This window comes from Gambusia affinis, linkage group LG16, assembly GCF_019740435.1.
Source record: "Gambusia affinis linkage group LG16, SWU_Gaff_1.0, whole genome shotgun sequence".
Lineage (NCBI taxonomy): Eukaryota > Metazoa > Chordata > Actinopteri > Cyprinodontiformes > Poeciliidae > Gambusia > Gambusia affinis.
Genome location: NC_057883.1, coordinates 14,283,739 through 14,298,543, shown reverse-complemented (window position 1 = coordinate 14,298,543; position 14,805 = coordinate 14,283,739). Strand labels below are relative to the sequence as shown.

The 14,805-nt window shown below is 40.8% G+C and overlaps 1 protein-coding gene across 3 annotated transcripts in view; it reads right to left on the bottom strand.

Annotated features, from left to right (window-relative positions):
• Nucleotides 1-14,805, bottom strand: part of runx3 (RUNX family transcription factor 3) — a 54,239-nt gene that overhangs the window by 21,403 nt on the left and 18,031 nt on the right. For all 3 annotated transcript variants that reach the window (XM_044142036.1, XM_044142034.1, XM_044142035.1), the window contains 3 exons: nt 9,994-10,235; nt 9,199-9,355; nt 7,592-7,696 (listed from right to left, as the gene is read on the bottom strand). In XM_044142036.1, the coding sequence (XP_043997971.1) occupies nt 7,592-7,696; nt 9,199-9,355; nt 9,994-10,235 (504 nt within the window). The remainder of the gene's footprint in view (nt 1-7,591; nt 7,697-9,198; nt 9,356-9,993; nt 10,236-14,805) is intronic.

Here is a 14,805-nt window from a genome sequence, read left to right as displayed (position 1 = left end):
ACATGTAAAAAGGTTAGAAATGGTAAAAAATGCACTTATAGTTGAGAAAAAATACAAAAAAATAGCATTTATCTTCACTTGCAGGTCATATAAGCTTGGATGTGTTGTTTGCACTGAAAGCTTGAGAAAAAAAACGCGAGCTGCATCCTTATCTTGCTTCTGAAAGCTGTCAGCTCGATGTGGAGCGACAGTTGAACACATGCAGCGCTGGGGCCTACTTGCCTGTCTGCAAACTTCCGTTTGCCCTCAACAGACGCTGAGGACGTTTCAACATCTGTTGAGCAAAGCAGTGCACACCTGTCTTCCTCTTCCTCCTCTCTAGCGGACCTGAACGACCCCCTCGAGCTCTTGCTCCCACCCCGCTGCTTTCTGCCACCCTTTTTTCTTCTACTTCCCTTTTTACCTCTATTCCAGGCACCTTGCTAACAAAGCATCTCTGCGGCGGCGGCATGTTTGGCACTCCGCTTGCCAAGGCCACCAATCACACCACCGAGTATTTACAGTGGGGCAAATCAAAGTTCTTGTTTTGAGGCAGACCCTGAGGGATGTGGGTTTTACCCTTGGTTGGTGATTGTGGCTGTCTCGTCTGGGCCAAATTGAGTCAATGCTGGCCACATACAGACATCTCTCTGCTTTAAAATAATTTACATAACTCCTCTAACGCTTTCAATATGAACGCATGAGACAGCAGCGGTGTGTTATCACAAATGAAATGTGGGAAGCAATTTTTTCTTTTCCTCCCAAACAGCAGTAGAGAATCTCTGGACTCGGTTGCAAATAGGGGTTTAATGGAAACGCGGTTTGGGCTTTCTGAAGTTATCTGTAGCTCATCCTGTATGACCACAGCTCGGATCTGCTCCCTCAGGCAGATGCATCACAATCTCTGGGGACATAAGCAGTGTGAAAAATCCCCCTCGCAGGTCTGAAAACAAGTCGCTCACAGCGGAAGTTGCTACATGAGACTGTTTGAGCAAAGAGCACAGCCTTCCTTTTCTGATAAGGGGGATAAAGTGCTTTTTATGTCGGTGTGTGTGGGACAGAAGCAGTGACGGGCCTATAAAAAAAAAAAAAAAAAAGACACGTTCGGGCATGCTGGACGGGGTGCAGGGAAGCCAGAATAGGAGCCAATGCACCCGGATTCTTTAACAATACAGCAAAGCCCGTAGCAAGTTGAGCGCAATCATTCCTTCTTTGTTCTTTGTGTGCGTTTGTGTTTAACTGTCTCCTACTGGAACACAGGCATGTTGGGGGGGTGATAGAAATGGGGCTGTTTTTCAGCCCTCTTGGCTCCTTGCCTGCAGACGCTGCTGATTTCCCACTGCTGCTGCTGTTTTGGCCTTGTCTAACACAGAAGGCCTATTTGGCTTCACTGACAGCTCAAATTAAAGCAATAAACTGCTGCTAGTTTGTTTTTTTAGCTCTAATGGTGAATAAGGTTGTTGTGAATGCGTGCGTGTATATGTGTGTGTGTTGGTGTTTGGATGTGTTCAGGTTGCTCTAAGCAGCAAGGTGCTGAGGCAAAGGTGGGGGCTCTTGCAGAGCTGTGAGAAAGGGAAGCAAGCTGCTTGCTGTCACATACATCAATGCAACGCCAGCAGATGTGTCAAACAGCTTTGTGTTCACACCTCCATGCACACCAAATCGCGCACAATAAAGTGCAGCGACCAATGCATTGGCTCTAAACAAAAACATAGCTCACTGAAAATTCCACTGAACTGACAACTGATATTCCAGGTGAGTCAGAGGACATGTAAGAGATGTAAATGTATTAATTTTCCATTGCGCTCGCTTCACCTTCATCGCTTTCCCTGAATTCACCGGGCTGTTTGAGGGCCACAGCTGTTCCTAACTATTGAGGTCTAAAGAAATAAATATCCAAACCCCAGGGCGGTGGTACACTTCGTCTTTTCCCAGCAACCAACAGGTGCTTCATTCCCCCAAGCTGCCCCCGCAGCATCGCCCCAGTGCAGAAAACCATTTGTCATAATGCAGCAGCCTAGAAAAATTTTCTGTTTATTTTTCTAAATACAGATCAGAACTTTTACTGAATTACAGCTGAAAGGTCGTAATGGCCCCCTCCTGCAAGGGTCAGTGTAAATAAGGAAGAATGAGCGCACACAGAGCGGGCATTTTAGTTCCCCTGGAAGGTGAGTAAACAGGAAAGACGCTTGGCTGGTGAGTTTAGAGGAGAGCCAGGCTTCTCATCTGATTCTCAGAAAACGCCTGATTGCATCATCAGAGCAAAAAAAGAATAAAAAAAGTACTGTCTGAGTCCTCTGTAAATTATTTGGTAATTTCTTACAAGTGCTAATCCTCTGTGTGGCGTCAGCAAAAATAATGTGGAAATTTTAAGCAGCCTGAAGCTGTTTTGCATGCGTCTTTGAAAGTCATCAGCTGGCCCGAGGAGGTGGCATTTAGCTGTTTTCTTTTTAAAACATCAAACAATGTTCTTCTTTTTTCTCCTGTTTTTGCACCATTTTTTGTAGTAAGAACCACGGGAGGATTCACATAGGTATTTGTAACAATCTGTCATATGGAGAGTTGGCCTCAAAGCTTCTAGATGTGGTTAAGGTGGCAACAGAAGTTAACAAGTTTCCATATTTTTATCTAATTTAATCATCTATGAATAGATTCATCAGAATTACTGATGTTGATTTCTGGACCAGCTTTGGCCAACTGTTTCTTAAAAACAAATAGACTTATTCTGAGGGTTATGTCAAATCAAAAAATGTGCCGGATTTTTTTTATTATTATTATTTGTAGCGATTATAGGCTCATGCGCAACAAAAATTAAAGGAATTTACAAAATCATTCCCCAATCTTTGGAAGACTTCAATTAAATTAAAAAAATCATAATTTTTTTAGTTCAGAATTTGCACTGCTGATCTACAGTCTGATTCAATTAAAAAAAAAAATGGTCAGATTCCGATCTCTGGGCAATTTATTGCTCAGAGATCATAGCATAAATTGCTAATCAATTTATGCTATGATTAGCATGTGTTCTAATCATAGAACACAGGCTCTTATATCTGCCTTTATATCTGTAGCATAGGAGAAAAATAAACAGCGGCTTGACATCCTGCATTACTGCTGGAGGGAGATGTTCATCTGCACCCCATCACTGGCCTCAAAACCTCAGAATGTGGTGAATGTTTTAACCTGAAGTACAAAAAAACGCACCTCTGCATTCCAGCGGATTTATCATATGGTCAATATTTGCTCTACATCTAATCACTAAGACTGTGCATGATTTGTCGGCAGTGACCCAAGCGGAGGAAACATGCCACAGCCTCTGGTCACTGTAGACGCAGCAGAGGTTAATTTTTACCTTTTAACTTTAAGAGTAGAATAAAACTGCTGCTCTTCTATTGTTATCTGTTTGAAATGGCACTTATTCAGACTGTCTTAATGACTGAATGTGAAATTAGATGGTTATGGATTTGATTATTAGGACTTCTGGCTTTGGTGCCTGTAGATTACAGATGTTGAGGAAAGCACCCAGAGTCTCACACGCTGCTGTTTTCCCCCACCCCTCCCCTGGCACTGATACACCTGTAGGCCTTTCTTTCAAAGACTCTCATCTCCATTTTCAAACATCAAAGTTGCCTTTGAGAGCAATTGGGACCGAGGGTGAGCCCTTTCATGTGATTTGTGGAGCATGGGCGTGGCGCTGTATAGTAAGAGGGGATGGTGATTACCTTTTTTCTTCTTCTTTTTTTTTTTTTTTTTTAAAGAGATGCACCTGGCAGGTGCATGAGCCTGAGCACCCGCACACGCAAATGCATCAACATGCATGCTGTCTTTTTGTTTACTTTGCAGAGAGACTGCAATATCACAGGAAAAATAACACAGCAAATGTCATTGTTTGGCTATTTGCATACTTTGTACAGTCTGTGTGCCAAATGCAAATAGACTCAACCCGCCAACTCGAACATGCTCTCCCCCCACCGCCACGCTGAGTCCTTCCCCCACGCCCATCATTCTCCTGTAGGAGCTGAGCGAACACACCCAAGCGGGCAAATAGAAGCAGAAAACACGGTGGTAGTCGTGTGCTTTTAGGTGGCGGGCGTCCCTTTGGGGTTATGACATGTTTCGCCTTCATCTTGATGCAAGCAGGTATTGAGCTCACTGTACAGAGATGTCATTTCTATGAAACAAGCTGCCACTTCAACCTCACTGAATTGAAAAGGCCACTGCTGATAAGAAAATGTCAGTTTTCAGATATGACTGTAAAATACTCTGTTTATTTTTTGGTTTCTTTCACCTGTAGCTGGAAATAAAAAGGGTTGGAAGCTATTTATAAAAACAAGATACAATCTGTAATAATTTTTTATTGCCAATTATAAGAAGTAGGTAAAGGAAACACTAGTTTTACTCAAGAAAATTGATGTTATAATCTAAATCAACTACTCAATCTATTTTGTCATATTAAATTATTCATGTTTTTATTTTATCTCCTGTCCCATTGAGATCTGAAATCTTTTTCAAACGGCAACTTTTCCCAGGGAAGCAAAAATAATTCTACTGATCAAAATAAAATTGAGGGTAGTAGAATACATAGTAAACAGTGAAAATGGAGTGACAACTTTTCAGGCACAATGACAATCCCCCTTTGCTACATGTTTCAAGATACTCTTAAAATCACTTACTGTAGTGAATGTTTTGGGTTTTTTTAAAATATATTTCTTACATGAAAATGGACATCTGTATTTAACAGCTGTTTTGCCAAAGTCTGAAGAGCAAACATTAACAGCCACTGACAGAAAACAAGAGCACAGAACTTTATAAATCCTCACATTTATTTATTTTTTAACTCTGAAATTAGATCCTCAACCCCTCTAGAGAAACTGTGAATACAATTTCTATGTATCATTTCACATGTTTAAAATATCTTAAGCTCAGTAGATGCAGAGCTGTAAACAACTCTTCCCCTGTCTGTAAATAGGTGAATGATGATGTCATGTTGAAGCAATGTGAGAAAAACTTCAGAAGTCAATATAGCTCCCGGAATCTGCTTTGCACAGAAATTCTTTCTGATATATATTTTTTCCTCCCATGTTCATTTGCTGCATGACATTCCTTGCTGTTGTCATTGCCAGTTATGAGCACAGTTTCCAGTTTAAGCACAGCCAAAGGATGATAATAGTGTGTGACAAAGCTAAAGACGTGCGTGCCCGTGGCCGCGCGTGTGTGTGCATGTATGGGCGTGCGCGTGCGTGTGCGTGTGGCTGGGGGTGCTGTTATAATGACGAATGCCGGATGCATGATGAGGAAACTAGCAGCAAAGACGACAAAAATACTTAGCGGAGCATACTTTCTGTCCAAGGGCAGAACTTGTCTCTGAGTGTTTGTATCTGTGTGTGTCTGGGCATGTGGAGCTACTTTAGTGTACACAACTGTGCCTAGACGGTATGTGTGTCTAACCTACTGCTCAGGTGTTTTCAGAAGGCATGTCATTCTTTGTTTCATGGCCCCAGGCAAGCCACCGTTGCAGTCTTGTCCATCAGGTTCTCCCAACTGGATCAGCAAACACTAATTAAAATGTCCTCCCCCTCGGTGCTCTCTCCGCTGCCGCGGCTCGGCTGGTTACCATGCAAATGCAGAGGGGCTCTGTCTGCACAAACAGCCTTCTGAAGCCCTGAGCATGACGGCCCTGCTGCCTGAGCAGAAGCCTCAACCTTTCTGCACGGCACTTTGTGTGGCATAATAAACCAAAAGCAGATCAAAGCTGTTTGGGAGTACAAAGCTGTCCCCAAAAGGAATCAAATAATAATAATTTAAAAAAAAAATCCTGGTAGTTTTATGGTTCCTGTCTGGTTTGTTCAATAGTAGCAATGTAAGATGGTCCCTTGTGGTTAAAGATGAATCTGATTATTTTTATGGTCCTAATAACGTCTGAAAGCCAGTGAGTGTTCCTGTTCTTCAACTCTGCTGCAACATGACTCTGAGAATGTGTTCCTTGTTTAAAATATGAGAGCTCCTTTATATCATCTCGTGCAATACAAGTCTTAAATGCAGTAAAGTGGGCCGAAATGTCATCTCGGCCTCGGATCTGAAAGCTCATTCAGTCCAACATAATGGACAATATTAACAAGCTATATTTGCTTGTTTTGTCAGCTGTTTAAATTGCCGTGATGATGATGATTCAGGGATGATTAGATGTGTTGTTTCCATTGAGGTTTTAATGTTTCCTCCGTTATCAGGTGATTTAGCTCATGAGGTTCTGTGTTGTAAATATAAAAATGATATTCATTTAAATCAGCTTCAACAGAAGTTTATTTTTGCTCCTTCTGTGAATTCAACTCGGTGTAAAAGCGGTTTTTAATGGAGCCTTAAATTCCTCCTGGCCTATATTAAACAGTGTCACTTTATAGCACCGAGCGCCAGAGTAAAAGTAGCTCGGAGCTGGAGCCGAAACGTGTCGACAGACAGACGGGAGACAACTTTAATGCGCGCAGTTATTTCAAACCCAGGACTGCACATCAGAACACATTTATGCACAGACACACGCGTCTTTAGAGAACTTCTTTCTTTCTGTTCTACAGCAGAAATTGAAACCATGCACACACATAGTGTCTATTATGCAGTCAGTGTTCTGTATTATACCTCTGCAAATAGCATCCAGCATGGCAAGGGGGGTTGAAGGGTGATGCCGCTCATATCCCCTCTCATGTGACACTGCTGCGCTCTGTTTTGACTGGGTTAAATCCACCCTGTCCCAGTATCCACCTCCACACAAACCACAGCAATCCATTTGTTCGGAGAAACCTTTAGCGCCACATTAAACACGCTCCCTTCATAGATGCCATTATAAAAAAACGCCCTTCTTGTCTAACTTTGAGCCGTACAACACATTTATGCTCGAACTGTTCTCCCCTGAAGCGATGGATGCATCTGATTAACATTAAGCTCCTCCATCCCCTTCGCAATGGCTGCTTTTACCCCACATGTGAAAAGCAGTTGCATGTGGGTAAGCAAGGGCGCTAACAGCTTCAGAACGTCGTGGGAAGTGCCCTCGGCCTGCCCTGCGTTAAATCAACTAGCCACTTATGTGGTCAGGCAGGTAGGACCCCACTGACCAGCGCTGAAAGAAAAGCGAGGAGGAGCGGAGCCACCTGTGGCTTGGAGTCACGCTCATCTCCTCTTAGTGGTCTTTGGTTTCCGCTTTAATGTGCTGCAGTTTCCTCTGACAGGACCTTTCCAGTGATCCTCACACACACACACACTCACGCACTCACACACCTGCACTGCTATTCTACTGAGAACAATAAGCTGCTCTTCCTTCATCCTCCAGAGACTCCATTCCTAACCACACCTTTTAACCCAAACCTTAATTTTATCTTAACCCCAAAACCAACTCTGGTGAAAAACTGGATTTCTGCATTTATGAGTAGTTACACACCTACGCATGGACACGTATCAGCCTTGTTCTGTGTTGTTTTTTTTCTCTTTCTAACTGCACATGAGTCATGCATTTCTCTTACGGTGAACAGATACTGACACCCACACATGCTCTGAGCAGCCGCATCTCACCGCAATGCATGCCAGATTTGTGGTTTGTGTGTGATGATGTCTGCGTGTTTGAACGTACTGCGTGGTTCCCGGGGTCCGTCCACGGTGACTTTAATGGCACGGTGATAGGTGGCCACTTGTGGCGGTCCGGTGAAAACTGTGATGGTCAGAGTGAAGCTCTTTCCTGCAGCAAAACCACATTACATTCATGATGATGGATCACTGATCTTCGTTTAGAACTAGACACTAAACTCGACTATCCCTCATTTTGAAAATCAAATCAAACAATTGAATGTGAATCTGTTTTTATGATTTTTTTGGGGGGTGGAGGGAGTGGGGGGAATTTAGCTGATTATATTTTAGAAACCTGATTAAATATATATTTTTTGAGACCTTCAAATCAGTTCTCCCTACAGAAATAAAAAAAGAACCATATTGTTTTGCTATAAACATAATTTTGATTACTGTCAGAATGCCTTCCAGATTTCTCCCAAGAGCAAACAGCAATAGAATATTATTGGCTAAATTTTGTCAGAAATGTACGAGAGAAGGAGAACTTGAGTTACTTGCAAGACTTTTTTTTAATTTACTTAACAGTGTTTTCTGTGTAGTAATCTGTTTTGAATACCACAGTATAATAATATTATATTATGACTTCCGAGGTATTTGTGCCATCCATCCAAAAGTGGCCCTCTTTCTCACATTCACATATTTCTGGATGCACACCTGCACTAGAGTCTGTGCAAGAAGAAGAAAGCAGTGTGTGACGCCTGCAGTGTGTGTGTGAGAGGGAGGGGGGCACTCCTTATCTTAAAAACAAGAGAGTGTGAGAGGACTGCAGAAACCTTTTTTTTAAGAAATTAAATATGTTCCCTATAACTGGTTTAATTTGTATTATTTAGGTTTGTTTGCAGCCTATCCATTATACACGAATCACAATTTCTTATATTTAATGGGTGGGGCAAATAAAAATAAAAAAACGTGCGTTGATAATTAAAGAAATGCTTCTTCCACTCAGTGACATTCAAACTTTTGAATAATGTTTTATGTGGAGACAATTGGTTATTTATGCCTTAACATTGAGAGCTTTTGATTTGCTTGATAGGGTACAAAAATTACAATCAGCAGGCCTGCCCTTTAACCACAACATCCTGCACTCCGGCCTTGATGTGAGACTTTCTGCACAAAAATTAAACCCAAGACGGATGATAAAAGCGGATTTAAAGGGTGGAATCAGCTGGTAAAAAATTGTGTGCTCCTCTTTCCGCCTAGAAAGGATGGATGATTATTTGTACTCTCTCAGATTTGGAATATTACAGACAAGTTGCATCCGCGCATCAGGCCGAGATATTTGATAATAAGAATGGACATCAGAGTGAAATTATCTAGGCCAAAATTATTCATAAAACTAACGCAAATTTTTAATTTATTTTTTTTTTAATTAAAATGCTGATAAAGATTTTTCTTTAATGCTGAAGGAATGAGTGTACACAAACACGGAAATAAGATTGTGATCTATTAATTTCCTGAGTAGAAACATTGTCACCGTCTAATTGTTTGCAAGAAGGCCCTGAATGCATTTGTGGGAGAGCGCGCGCGCGTGTGTGTGAGTGAGAGAGAGAGAGAGAGGGAGATAGAGAGAGAGAGAAAGAAAGAAGGAAACCAACTTTCATAGTTTTGACTCACCTCGTCCGCTCCTGCCCACGAAGCGGAGGTCGTTGAAGCGGGCCACTTGGTTCTTCATCACCGCGGAGGCGTTCCGCAGCTCGGCCGAGTAATTCTCGTCATTCCCGGCCATGACAGTGACCAGTGTCCCGTCGGGAACGTCGCCGAGCGCAACGACCTGCGCACGGGAGGAAAAGCAGGTGGTCACTGCCAGTCACCAAAATAATAATAATAAAAGAAAATCTCCATGGGACTTAGCGTAAAAACCACATCCGGTCGTCCGATAATTAACTCCAATTTTCTTTTACATTTTCCCCCCACAATGTTAGCATTGCAAAGGGTAATTCTAACGTGTAGCATGCAGGAGAGAGAATTCCTAATAACACAGAGCAGTATGAATCTACCGCTGACATCTAGTTAAATGTTTATGTCAACATCTTGATTTGCATGGTGACCATTCTATCTCTATCCGGCTATTTATTCCCAGATGTCTCCTCATTTGGTTAATATATTTTTAGAAAACTATTAATAAAATTATGCAAAATGGATAAAAACGAAGCTTTACTGCATCTTGGTTTCACATTTCCGACCTCAAATTCTAGCTCCAAATTGTAATGCCTCTGAATGTTGGAAGTGTATCTCTTATTGCGTCTTAATTTAATTTTTAGCTCGAATAAAGTTCAGTGTAAATTTATAAACACTAGCAATTAAATTCCTATGCACAGATCAGACCATCTCTGTCATTACAGTAGGAAACTAACTCTGTGCATTATTAAAATGAGAAATAGTTAGTTATTTTGAAACCACCAATCTTGCCTTGAAAGCCACGGGAAGCGTTTTGTTGCACCGCCAGTGCGACGGCAGCACGGAGCAGAGGAAGTTGGGGCTGTCGGTCCGCACTAGCTCTCCGGCGTGGTCCGCCAGGACGTCCACCACGTTCCTGTTGTCTGGCCGCGTCCTCAGGGGCCCCGGGGTGGCCATGGGCCCGTTGCCGTCTCCGATCTTACTGCAGGGGAAGGACGTGGAGGGCGGTGTGAACCGTCTTGTGGTGGGCGGCTCTACGGGAATATGCATCACAACAGCTTGGGTCAGCGCCACCTGACTGGGGTTGTGTCAAAGTCTCTGGAGGACAGGCAAACTCAGGTTATTGGGGGGGTTCGTGTCTCTCTTTCTGCTCCAGACGCCGCTGGTCTCAAAGGATGGATAGCGAACACGAAGGGGGGCGAAAAAAAAAAAGTTCCACTGATTGAATAAAAATAATAATCAGAAAAATACTAAACTGCTGATTGTGGCGTTAGATCAGCAACCCACAATGTGTCATCATGAAGAACATCCGAGTTGTATATATGTCTCTAACAAGCTGACGCTGTCCAAGCTCTGCGCAGGGTTGGACTTTTCTATCTGCGCTCGGATCTACCGCACACTTGAATACTTTCAGCCGCGTGTAAACAATACATCAACACCACAGAGCACTCTAACTCAGTTAAAACACCAAACTAAGGGAAAAAATCCCCCTAAATATTTTTGTAACAAAACGATAATCCAGTCACGATAAATGTAAAAGTTAGAGTCCAGCTCAGCGGTTGTCGCACCTTCTAAATGCTTTAAAAATATCACCATAAAACTACCATCACCGCTGAGCAAAAAAGAGAAAAAAAATATGTCTACTTAAACGTCCTGAACTCGAATAAAAGTAATCAAACTGCAGCAGTCCTTTGTTCGTGCGTGAAAGTAATTTTCCCGATTGGATCTGCGAGATCCTGAAATAAAAAGGAACGGTTCCCCGTCGCTCCAGCTGGATTTCCTTTCAAAGTTATCCTTTATGGGGCGCAAAGAAGGAGACTTGTGGCTGAGCAGACTGCAGAGTGCCGCGATATTACTTTTACACAACTCATTTCAGCTTTTGGTGACTGGGTTCAGCCAATGAGGGCGCTGGGTTGGGCTTTGGCGCACCAATCAAAGTGCGTCGCTTCTTGCGTCGCTTCTTCTCCGGATCTGCCCAGTTGTCACATAACACACCGGCTCAATTATTGATACATATCTGCTCTTCTCCGTGAGCTGCACACTACATGGGTAAATAGTTTAAATATAAGTTATGAATTATTTAGAGTTCAAATTTTTACGCACAGCTGATAAGATAAATGTGAGGCACATAAAATTTGATGGACTTAATGGTGTTAAAATGATCTCAGATTTAGGTAAAAAACTTTTATCTCATGTATTAAAAATCGAGTCCATACAACGCAACCACTGCTACAGGAAAACGAAACATTTAATTAAATATCTTAAACTTTGTTTTCTCCACGTTGATTTATTTCATCCCAAGTCACTGACTTGTTTATTATTATTATTATTATTATTATTATTATTATTATTATTATTATTATTATTATTATTATTATTATTATTATTTGATCTTTTGTCATTTATCTAGAAAAACTCTCACAGAGCTGTGGTTTTAATTTCACTAATTCATCTTGAAAAGCCATCAGCCAATGTCTGGCGGCTCCGTTGCTTCTACAAGTTAATTAAAACTTTCATAAAGCAAAATTAGGGTTTCGGGCAGATTCTTATCGCGTTAATTACCTGCTCTGAATTAAATATGGAAAATTAAAACAAGCGCGCAATAGTCTCTTAATTGCCTCCACATCAAACACGCAACCCCTTTATAATTGCATGTGTCTGTGTGCGCCAGAGGCTTAAATTATTAGGAACTCAAAAAGTTGCATGAAATGACGGCACACCCTGCAAAACTCAGAGGCCATACGTCCTTCTGACACTAGTTGGCGCGTTTGCCTTTTCAATCGCTGTCAGCTCGACCAGTCTGAGGCACATATTTCACACTTACTGAGGCACAGAGAGGAGGGCAACCTTTATCTGCCTGCGAGAGTCGGAAATCTGAAATATTTTAGACTAAACCATGACAGTGAAATACAACACTTTAAGGTGTTTTTTCATGCTGAAGAAGCATTTTTCACCACTTTATAAGGTTATATTTGATTTATATTCTTCTGTTTGTTTTTTGCTGAGAGTTTTAAATATCATTACAGCTTTTAAAATAATACCTACTGTGTGTTAAAATGAATGGGATCACATTTCCGACTTAATATTTGATATGATGAGTTTTTGTCCGAAACGGAGCCGAAGTTGGCAAATTCTACTAAAATAACCAGTACATCTTTACTATTTGAGTGTATTGTGGATTTATATGGTCAGTATTAGTTTGGTAAATATTGGACGGAGAAATTATTTATTTAGTTATTTGTAATTCTCATTTAATTTTTCCCATTCATGATTAGATGCATCCGTCTTGCTTATCTTGATCCCAGATTTAAAAAAATAAATAAATCATCCGAACATGTTTTAAGCGCATCTATACTTTGCATCAGAGAGTGTATAATTATGAGGCCGAGTTGTCGTCGTGCTCGCTCGCGTTTTGCGCGTGCGTGGTGGCTTTTAAGTTGTTTACTTGCAGGAGAATAAATTAAGTGGCGAGAAGAGACGCCAAAAGTGGCTTTAAAATGTCTTTAATCACCCGTTAGTCTCATCAGAGATAAAATGTGATTGGATGTGGGGGAAATGAATTAAAATACAAAATTAGGTAATTTTAAGATTAAGTTTTACTATGAAGAAATCAATCATTCAAGTTTAACTGATTGATTAAAGGGATGGTTTTCTGTCAAAATAGAAAGAAAATGAAGTACAAAACAGAGGATATTTTAGTTGATTAAATTAAATTAAATTAAATTAGTATTGAGCTAGAGCTACAAACTTAACACCTTTTGTTTTTATGTTGGTTTTTGCCGCAGTATAATAATGCAATAAAAAAACAAGATAACTAACAAAAAAAAATCTCTTAAAACCTACTAATTTGCTTATGTGGAAAAATTACCTAAAAGCTGTCTGCCTGACAGGAATTCCCTCCGGAATTTCTTTTAATGAGTGACCAGATGGTGGCCCAGAGGTGACCAAAGTCAGAAAAGAATTTCAGTTTTATGTGACAGAAATAAGAAATTTAGGTCTCATTTCAAAAGGAAAAAATCCAAAAACGAGAAAACCTAGCTTTGTTACATTTTTTTTTCTTTTAAACAACCTTGTACTCTTAGTACACATTTTCTATTGCTAAAAATGTGTCAATATATGAGAGCGTGTGATTCAATTATTATCCAAAGTACTTTCCCTCTAATTTCTGACTTATCTGATCCTTCTGTCGGTAGAAAATTTAATATGCAAACAAAATTATTTGCTGGTATAAAACTGCTTTGAAAACAATAACAAATGTTTTTAATTGCCTAGTTTTACCATGTTGTGGTCATATTATTAAATTAAAGCTTTGCTCTTTTCTCTTTTGAGCCTCATTTGAGCCTGTTGACTGCTATAAAATAATACGTCACCTATAAATGTTGTGCATGAAAGTATACAGGTACAGAAGGTCATTATCTTAAATTATTTCAAGTCATTGAATGGTGGCCCTTGTGCTGCTGACCCTTCCTTGATGACCCTGCTGCTAAATGATTATGAAAATATGATTTTGAATTACATGGCAAAATACTTGAAATGATTCTGATTCAGATTAAGGAAAAAAAGATGTTATAAAAGATCAAAAATGAGAAATGTCGCTCAGTTCCAGCTCACTTTGTCAGTTCATATCAGTGGTACCCAAAGGGGGAGTTTTGAGGAGAGAATGGCTGCTGTGATATATTCAGTGTAGTGCCACACAAAGATTGCTGACTTGCCACCTCTTGCAAAAATGTTCTGAAGCGTTCCCTGCATTCAGGGATCAAATCTGCAACCCTTAATCATAAAAAAAAGAAGAAGAAGAAAAAAAGCATCATGTCCATTCAGATCACCTATCATGCAGCATCTATTTCAAGTACAGCTCAAATGGGACAGTGACAATGCTGCTGATATTTTAGCCGTCCTCCTGCCGTTGTTCATTATTAATACGTGACCGCATGCTCCAGCTTCACCCCACTCAGCTGTAATGTGCGCTCTGGGCGCCTGTCACATTTAGACCTCCGCATTTCAGCACGCAGTTTCTACGGTTTCAGCCGCACAGGCATTGAGGACGGAGCCCGTCGTGCCCCTGAACGATTTTTAATGATCCGAGTGGGCTGAGCCTGAAATCAAGACAAGAACTCCTGGAGGACATGTGAAACCCCCGGACCCACCTCAAAAATAGGCCGGGGCATATAGGTTACTTGCCATTAAAAGAATAAAGAGGAAAACGGAGCCTGCAGTTGCAAATGACAAGAGCATCACATCATCGTTAACAAGTGGTTACAATGTGAAAACTTGTGATTAAGGTGTTCTCTACATTTGAAAAAACAAACAAAAAAAACAAAAACAGAGCTTGCTGTATCAGAAATTTGATGAAAAATCTGAAAGATCATCTAAAAATGTCTTCTTTTTAATTTGAACTAAAGATCTGATTTTGGAGTTCTTGCATTGACGCTTCCCATCATTATTCTGCTTTAAAGCTGAGGAAAATCCCACATACTTGAAGTTTTCTTGTGTAATGAGTCAAAATGTGAAGACTAATATGACTGTGATCACCCTTAGCAGAGAAACCAGTGAAAGCCTTTGGGGTCTGCAATATATACCTGCCTCTAAATGCCACCCACACAG